At 40.8% G+C, this 9,692-nt stretch overlaps 1 protein-coding gene across 1 annotated transcript in view; it reads right to left on the bottom strand.

Moving 5' to 3' along the window:
• Nucleotides 1-6,118: 6,118 nt before the first annotated feature.
• Nucleotides 6,119-9,692, bottom strand: part of TSHZ2 (teashirt zinc finger homeobox 2) — a 205,566-nt gene continuing 201,992 nt past the window's right edge. Inside the window, exon 3 of the mRNA XM_056507494.1 lies at nucleotides 6,119-8,960. Coding sequence (XP_056363469.1) covers nucleotides 8,959-8,960 — 2 coding nt within the window. The 3' untranslated portion in view covers nucleotides 6,119-8,958. The remainder of the gene's footprint in view (nucleotides 8,961-9,692) is intronic.

Below are 9,692 nucleotides of genomic sequence, written 5' to 3'. Positions count from 1 at the left end.
CAAGAAAAGACAAAAAAAAAAAAAAAAAAAAAAAAAAAAAAAAAAGAAGGAAAGGAAAGAAAAACCCACACAAAAATCAATCCATCAAATGTCATTACAGATTTATTAAGCCTGATGTAGAAAGACTTTTAACAGTAACATCTTCAGAAAGCATAAAAAGAGCACTTCTGTTCAGTCTTGTGCTTTGAAAATCTAAATATATTTTTATCATATAAATAATTCTTTTCATGTTTTAAGTGCATCTGTTTTTTTTTCTTTTTTTTTTTTTTTTTTTCTTTTTCTCCCTTTTCAAATTTCCGTTTTTACAATTGGCCAAAAAAACCTGAAGTCTGCATTGACTGAAATGAAGCCATTTGCAAAGCTAATGATGTTGTGAAGCATGTCTGTGGTGAGCCATATCAGCTAGATTTCAGAAAGGTAGTTCAATGAGTGCAGCATTAAAATGAGGGACAGCCTCCAGCAAAATCATAATTGAACACACCCAAGTCCTTAATGTCTGCAGTTGGGTTTCCTGATGCAAATTATGATAACATTTCAGATGTGAGCAGTCGCTTTCCAGTAGCTGCAGTGGAAAAGAGACATTTTATGCCACAAAGGGAAGAATTACCATGTTTAAAAATGTAAATAATATATGTATAGAAACCTTTTTTATGGAAATGAGGCATTCAGGATTATGTGAACAGTTTGGGCTATTTTTTTCTCCTTTTAAACACAACAGATAAAGATGTGTGATCTATTATTCAGGGCTTTAATTACAGTTCTAAAACTGCAGTGATTTTATTAAAAAAAAAAAAAAAAAATCCCTGGGCATAAAAAGTAATGTTTTCTGTGGGAAAGTTGAGGGATTTTTCTTTTTAATAAAATGTATTTACCATGGTGAAAATACAGAATGAAAAAAATCACCATTAATAGATTCCAATGCTACAAAATCATAGACAGAAATACATTTTAAATGCTCTGGAATGCAGTAATCTCCCTGTAAATCAGAAAAGGCCTTAGATAAATAGGTTTGACCTGATTTAAATTTAATGAGATACATAGTCCTGATTGTTAATAATTGGTTTGGGGGAACCCAAAACAATAAAAGCAATAATCTCCTCGAGTATAAATTATACGAATTTATTTAGCAATCAACCAAAGGGAGGGGGGGGGGATTTAAAAAAAATAAAAATTAACATTATCAATTTGTTTAGCTGAAGTAAGTTATAATAAGCAAATAATTGGGAGCCAAATTGCCAGGCAGGCTTGGAGAAAGTGAATATTGGGAAATGCCTGAGTGTGCTGAAGCTCTGGGGCCACTAGATGGTATGGTCCTCCCAGCAGAAAGGGCTTTTGCCATGCAAGGACCATTCATAATCATCCAAAGCAAGTGAAACATGGTTTTGATTAAAGCAGCCTGTTGGCTCAATAATCTCAGTAATTTTAAAAACATCCTTAATGTGGAAGAAGAACACTGCAATGTCAGAGATGGCCTTGGGGCCCATTATAAACAGGCAACAAAATAAATAAGGAGAAGAAATGAGAGGTCATGAAAACAAAATTAAGCTAATGTTTCAAATTTTGACAATTATGAATTGTTCCTGCAAGAAGACATTAAAAAAAAATAATTCAGGCACTATTAGATAAAATACAAAGAGAATAATTGTACATGTATGAGTTTCCCATGGGACTAAGCATGCTTTAAAAGCAAAACTTGACTTAGATTTCCCCTCTTCCCCCCGCCCCCCTTTCTAGCCAGCAACTGGGCAGGTCTCATGCAAACACAGACTTGCTTCTCCGAGTTCCTCCACAAACTCCTCTCTAATTCCTTTATGAGCCATTAAAAGATGATGACCAAGAAAACAAACAAACAAAAATTACAAGAGTATTTTCTATGGGAAAAAAAAAAAAAAAAATATCCCCCATTATGAACCAATTTTTTTTTTTTTTTTTTGTAGGAAACCGAAACAAGCAAATATAACAAAATCTGTGTTGATAACATGGCAATATAGTTCATATATACAAATATGTACAGTATAAAAATGCATCAAAGGCGCAACTTTTCATCCAAACAAGCTGCAGGGCCCGAGGAGGAGCAGCTTGGCCCCTCCTCTGGAAGGTACAGGCAATATGTTCTGTACAGCATGCACTGGTTCCAAAATGAGTGCAGGAGCACCGAGACATTCCCAGGGAAGTCACCACCAGCAGTCCCGTCTGCTTTGTTCGTATAAAAAATGGGTTTTATCTTGCCTTTTTTTTTTTTTTTGCCTTTTGGAGTATATACATTTGTTTTTTTAAATAGAAATGAGCTTTTGATTCTTTATTTTCCTTATTTGGAACAGAGTGCTGACAGCACGGGTCACAGGTGTGACCCAGAGGTGTGATGAGCTGGGGCAGAGCAAACCCATCCAAATTCACCAGAGTGGCCAAATGTGCTCCATGGCTGAAATGGGGGTGGGTCCCTCCTGATTGCTGCTGACATGTTCCAGGTAATAAAACCCAAAACAAACACACAGAGTAAAAGACCAACAAAGGATTAGGAAGAGGTGCCTGAACACGAGACAAAAGGGTGCATTGTACCAGAGACATAGGACAGAGAAGTACCCTGAGCCAAACAAGAACTGTTGAGCTTGTCAGCTTTTGCAACCTGTATTGCACATCCCAGCATCTGCTGCGGGGTCGAGCCGAGATCCTGCCCTGCACATCCTGCAGGTCCTGCTGCCAGCAGTGCCCGGCTGCTCCTGCTCCTGCAAGGATGCACACACACATCCCTGCCCGTGCCTGGTGGCTGCTGAACGGCTGTGTGCACATCACATCCTCCTGGAAACACTCAGCTGTGCTGCTCCTAAGTGTTACCTGCACCGGTTTTTGTTCCAGAGGAATCTCCCGGGTTTCAGGGAGGGTGTGTGATGTGTGGGGATGGGGAAAGCGTTCCCCGCCTTCAACGTAGCTGCACTTTTGCAAGATGTTATTTTCATTTTCTTCATGAAATACTGATCGTTTTTCCCCCTGCTATGTCATCTAAGGAGTCTAATGAAAGAATTTGTTGCCTTTACTTAGATCAAAAAAGGAAAGGAGAAAAAAAAAAAAAGTTTGCTCAGCTCGCTGGTGTGAACTGAAGTGGAGCTGTGCGATCCGCCAGGATTAGTGTTTAATCTGTTGTCTCAAACACGGCTTTTTACAAAGGCCTAAAGACATTTCATGAGCTGAGAGGGATGATGAACTGGAAGTTTATTACTCTGCAGTTAAGCCCAGTGGTACAGCAAGTTCACTTTTAAAAATACTCTCCAAGAAAATATTGTGCAGATATTTTGGTATGAGAAATAAGTGACGTTTGAAACTTCATCTATTCTTCACTTCTCTTCTGGCATAATGAAAGCAAAAAATCCACCACTAGACTGAAGGATACTGGGATGAAAGTGCTTGCACTGGTATAAAAGTGGTCCAGCAGAGCCAAAGGAGCTGTACCAGTATAAAGTGCTTTATAGTGATACAACTGGTGTTATTTTTACAAGCATATCACTTCAATATTAAAGTTTTGCAATCTTTCCCTGACATAACTAAAAACCTTCTGAAGTGCAGGAGATTTAATTTGCCTGGAGCTAGAGACTGAAATTTTCAAAATTTTTTTTCAAAATTTTTTTCAAAAATGCCTAAATATGTTCAGACTCTGAAGCTGGGACCATGAGGATGGCACTTGGAGCTGGGTAGAGAGAGGGTAAATCTGCTGGATTTGAAAGGGTGGCTCTGGATTTACACAGGAATAAATGCATCCAGAATCTGGCTTCTGTTTTTCAGACATTGGATTGAAATGGTTGCAGGGAGGATTGGGGGGGATGTGGTTTAGCCTGTGTGGGGTGCAAAGGTGAGTCAGCTCCCAGTACCACTGCAAAGCCATTATTTTTATTATTTTATTTTTTCAGCTTCCTTCAGAAGACAACTGGAGAATAAGAATTCTAAATTCTGCATGCTTTCCACTGCAGGAAATAATGAAGGGAAAAAGAAATCCCAGGAAGCATTTCTGGAATAACAACCCAGTGTCTCACTCAGGGCCATCAACCAACAGGCTGATCTTGAGTTCAGGTGCTGACAAATCAAGACCTCATTGATGACATGAAATCAAAATCTGCCTTTAGATGCATGTCCTTTGTTCTTTTGTTATGTGGAAAAAAATTACACTTGCTGTGGTCCAAACTGACACAAATGGTCAAAGGTTGGACTCGATAATCTTGGAGATCTTTCCCAACCTAAATGATTCTGTGACATAAAAAAGGTTCTGTTTGCACCCACAGTGTCCAACTCCAAACTCTCCAGCACCATTATGGAAATGTTCTTAGTTCTACTGAAATCCAAGAACTTCTTGCTGACCATTTCCAGCTGAGGACAAGAAAAGTTGTGACCTGTGGGACAAATTGTGATGGAGAGCAGGAAACCCAGGTGAGGAAAACCCCAGTGTCACTGACCCTGCTGTGAAAGCCAAGGAAAGCTGGGCTGGGGGCTCTTGGGTGGCCAATATCCAGGAACTGCAGCTCCATAATTCCTGACCCAACTTCCTAGGAGCAGAAATGACATGTCAGGCTGTGCTGGGAGGGGATGGGCACAAAGCAGGAGCACTTGCTCACAATCTGTGGAGGTGCTCCTGCTTGGGGACAGATGGCCTTTAAAGCCAGCTGTAATTGCAAGGTATTGATCTGGAATCTGTGATCAATACTGTCTTTATAGAGAGAATTTTAAATATAAATTGCATCGTATATCTGTTGGTGAGGACAAAAGCCCTGTGTGATGGAGATCCCCCTCTGCCAGCCCTGGAGTGACAATGGAACAGGAGAGGGGACAGGGGACAGCCCAGCCAGAGCCACCTCTTCAATCTCTGCCAAAACCCAGGCTGCCTTCCTCATTCCCCTGTGCTCTTAATGGGTTTAATCCCAAAATAACACCCACAGCGTGACCCTGAGTGTCTGGGATGTGGCAGGATCCCCTCAGCAGCTCCTACCCAAAATTCCAAAATTCCCTTTTCCTGGTCACCAAGGGCAGCTGGTTTTCCATGCAAATCCTGCACGGGTGCTCCCCAGTGGGAATATCCCCTTCTGGTTTAGGAGCTGAGCTGTGGGTATGAAGTAATCAATAAATATGGCACTTTATCAAAACATGATTAAGGAAAGAAAAAGAGGCCAAAATTTAGGGAAACAATTCCTGCCTTCTGAATGCTTGAGCTTTGACTCAATAGCCTGTAAAGCTGGCTTGGAAGGCTTCACCCCCTATCGTGCTAATATATAATTATTGATTTTTAAAATGACTTTTTATATCCTCCCTGATCTCTAAAAAAGCTAGGGAGGTCAGTCTTGTAAATAATTTTACAAGTAGGTAATAAAACCCATGATAACTTGCATTGACAGGTAATTACTGGGCAGGTTTGTTAGCAGATTCTCAAAGATTTTTTTTTTTTAACCCAACAATTATTATTGTACTAATGACAGTCATTTTTAAAGTTAAGTGTCCTTCTCCCTCTCAGCTTAAGTAACAAAAACCTGGAAAAAACACCTGAGACTGATCCACTGAAATTCTCATATATTAAGCCCCAAAGGGATGCTAATTACATCTCCCTGTTTTAAAATAGAACATTTATTTTTTTTTCAGGTGATATGGCTTATTTTGACATGGATGGTGGCGGGAAGGGAGCTCTGGTTTCTGAATAAATCTTTCAAAGCAGTGTGTAAGGGTAACAATTCTTCCTGCTTTATTTCAGTGCAAGAGCATAAACAGCTTGGATATGTGGTGTATCAATATGCCACTTGTTAATAAGCAAGGACATGAATCATAAATATTTGGCTGTTTGATCACCAGGCTTTTAATTAATGTTTTGATGATCTCCAATAAGAATAAAAGTCAGGACGATAGATATTGAGTAGCGACGACAGAGAAAAGATGCAATGATTTTTTGTGCTACCTGATTTATATGACAGAAAAACTATCAACTCATCCAGTTTCGTACAGAGAGAAGAGAGATGTACATTTTCCTTTTTTTATATCGTATTGTAAAAAAAAAAAAAATAAAAAAAAAAAATCACTTAATTCGAATGTGTAGCTAAAACGTTCCCCGAGGAACAGGGAAAGTGATCCAGCCTCAGCACCCTGTGGCCAGATTTTTGAACAGAGGAGCTGCTCCCACATGTGAAGGCTCCTGAGCCTCCCTCAGGAGGTTTGGCCTTTCCAAAATCTCCCCCCAAAAAAATCCCTGGGTCCCAGCTAGGGCCGTGTGTGCTATGGTCACCCTGAGCTCACAGGGCACAGCAACGCCTCTTTCCTGCCAGAATTGAGCAGAACTGAGCAGAACTGAGCAGAACTGTGCAGAATTGAGCAGAATTGAGCAGTTCTGGGTGCTGTGGGCTGGCTGGGGACTCCAGCTCTCTTTTTTTGTGGGAAGAGGCTCCCGAGATCTGTGTGGGAATTCCTACAGCCTGGCCTTGCCACAGGTGCAAACCCTGCATGGACAATCCCATTAAAAACCAAACTCCTGGCTGTGAGAGCATCAGGGCTGGGAGCTTCACCTGCCAGCTGCTGTGAGCAGCCCAATATTATTTTCCCTGCACCCAAAAGCTCAGGGAGAGGAGCCACACCTGCAGCTTCTCCTAGAGGAGATTTTCTGCTCGTGGCACCACAGGCTCCACCTTGTGCAACTTCACCTCCTAACTCTGGCCTGGGCTGTGCAATTTAACAGCTTCAGGAGCTCGATGCTAATGCATTGATTTGGCTTTAATAGAATTTTGTTGTCAATGGCTGGTGCTCAGCACGGTGCAGGCTTCAATCTTAACCCATCTGAAGGCTCCGCTCGTTTCCAGTTGAGCTCCGTTCATTTCCAGTTGAATAGGTTAAGCAAAGACAGACCTCACTGTTCTCAATTCACTTTATGATCCTCCCATCATAAAAAATAATATCAGCACCTTGCTTTTCATGTCAGAACTACATTTGAGCTGCTATTCCCTATGCCCATGAGTAAATCCCATAAAAGCCGCCCCGTTGTACTGTCGCTATTTTTCCTTGTGGATGATTGATTGATGGATGAGTGCTGACACTTCAATGAAGCTATTTCGACTGCCATCTCAATCCGATGATGTGAGGGGTATATTTTCTGTCCATGCCTCATTACTTCAGAATGACATTCCTGGAACTTCATTTACTTTTTCCCTCCTTCCCTCAAGCGCCATATTTTTTCCCATCTAGGTTATGCATGCCATAAAAAAAGCAATTTGCTATTATATGTGGCATAAGGGCAACACTTTCCCTAGGAGGTAAATAAGAAGGGCCTTTTTTTCTCCTCCATGTTGAGTTTAGGGATCATGTCAAAATTTCCTGAGCAGTGCCAAAACAGGCCCTTCTGCACAGGCCACAGGGAATGCAGGGAGCAGATCCAGTCTGATTTTGTGACTGCTGCACTTCAATTATATCCTTGAACATCACAAACAACAGGAAAAGACACCCCAAAGCCCTTTCTGCTTTGAGAAAGAGCCTCCTCTCCACTTGTGCCTCGCATACTTTGAATATTTCATTTGCCACGGAATAGCGATTTACAACTTGATCCAGACTTATTTTTCCTTGGAGAATAGGGGAAGTTCATCGTTAAATGCAGAGATGGATTTGTCTACTGGAGGTTGTTTTTTCCAAGCAGTGCACTAGGAACAGTGGGACTCGTGACATTGGCATATCCTGGAAGGTTCTGGGAGTTGACTTGGGACCCGATTTTAATCTGTGTAATACAGTATTCCCGTTAATAATAATGTATAATTAAGACATCCGTTAAAAATCCATAACGTTAATTTAATGGAGAAAATCTAATACAGTTCTATTGGAATTTTTACGTTAAATTAACTTTAACGGGCTTTTAATGGATGTCTTAATTAGATCTCATTATTAACGTGAATATTCCACAAATTAAAATTGGGCCCTCGAAGTGTTAATGAAAAAAGTTACAAGCACAAATTTGAAATTGCCATTTTTGTAGCCCCCTTCTCCCAGGTCTCTGGGCTGGACACCAGATTCTGATCCCAGTTTTGGTGGCACAAATCCAAAGTCTGTTGTTAACCACAACAGAGTTTCAGATTTACACTCACCTAACTGAGAAAGGAGTTCTACTTTTATTCTTTTATATCTATATATAGATATTTATATAGTGATATTTATATATAGATATATCTATATTTATATAATGTTCAATAATCTAACAATAGTACTTTTGTTTAAAAATCCCTCCATCCCATATGTCTCGTCATAAACCGTAATGGAGATTTAAATATATATATATATCTGAGGAATAAAACAAACTGAAAATAATCCATTTCAAACAAATCTTTGGCAGCAACATGGTTAAGCATAACTATTTGAACAACTTGCACAGAAGATTAACATTGTTCAGAGGTTTTTTGGCTCAGAATCTGTTTTAACTTAATAATTCTTGTACTTACTGTGATGTATTGATCCCTAGTGCAATGACTGGATTGGGCAACCCAGGTGCAACAGTAATAGCTGCACAGAATAGAAACATTTCCTTTAGACAAACTATCCCAAAGGGGTTATAAATAGGAAATGGACATTACCATGAAAAGTAAAGCTTCCAATGTGACTGCATCTTGTGTAGCACACTTGGACATTAAACTATGAAGAATTTTTTTTTCCTGTCAAGTGTTACAAATTGACGAAATAAGTACATCAATGTTCTCAGTCATTATCTTACTTCAGTGGCACTTTGTTTTAGTGACAGCAAAAAGGGACAGTGGAGACCAGGACAGCCCCAGTGCAGTTTATCAATGAAAATCTAATATCGTCCATAAGCAGGGGAGTGGAAATCAATACTTCATTACCAAATTGTTAGTGAGGATGAAGAAGAATAGCAGGAGTTTTTTGGCAGCCTCCAGGTCCGGGTTGCTGTGAGTTCAGTGTCGGGGCCGGGCGGAGCTGGGCTGGACAGCTGGGCTAAGGCATTGGTCCTGCAAGGACAACAACAACAACAACACAGCCTCAGTTACACCTCTGCTCATGCTGCAGCCACTCCCAGCCCTGCAGATGTCTGCAGGGGAGCTCTGCCCTGTTCTGTGCACCCACAGCAGTGAGGACACACGAGTGTGGTGGAATTGTGGCTCCACAACAGTGGGATCCTGCTCTGCCTGCTCACTGAGACCCTCACCCTGCTTCTCCCCCATATTCCTTAAATTTGGGTTCCTTCCTGCAGCCAGCCAAGAGCAAGCTCCAAAATCCTCCTGGGGATTTGGGCAGCTCAGTACCCACAGAGCAGCTGATGACCCCACTATTCCTGTGCTATTCCTGCTCCTTGTGGCACCTCCCCTGCATTAAAAGCCACCTTCCAATGGGCCTTTTCCATCCTGCAGCTGCTAAAAGTGCTAAGTGACTCCAGTTGTGAAGCTGCTGCTACACAGAGACAGAAGGGGATTGTTTTATTTAATTTCAAGATGTGGGTTTAAAAGTTCAGCCCAATCTTGGGTTCTGCTTTGCTGATAAACTGGGAAAAAGTAAAAAAAAAAAAAATCAACTGGAAAAATAGGGTGAGAAATGAAGCAGGCAATAGGTAGAGTGAAAGTCAATCTGGAGAGAGCACAGTGGAAAAAAAAGAGCTGCAGTGGGCAAAGAGAAATATGTTACTGAAAAATATATTATCTGTTCAAGGCCATGGATATTTCATCAAACTCAACTCAAATCCTGCA

Source organism: Oenanthe melanoleuca, chromosome 20 (genome assembly GCF_029582105.1).
Source record: "Oenanthe melanoleuca isolate GR-GAL-2019-014 chromosome 20, OMel1.0, whole genome shotgun sequence".
Lineage (NCBI taxonomy): Eukaryota > Metazoa > Chordata > Aves > Passeriformes > Muscicapidae > Oenanthe > Oenanthe melanoleuca.
This window is presented reverse-complemented; position numbering and strand designations above follow the sequence as displayed.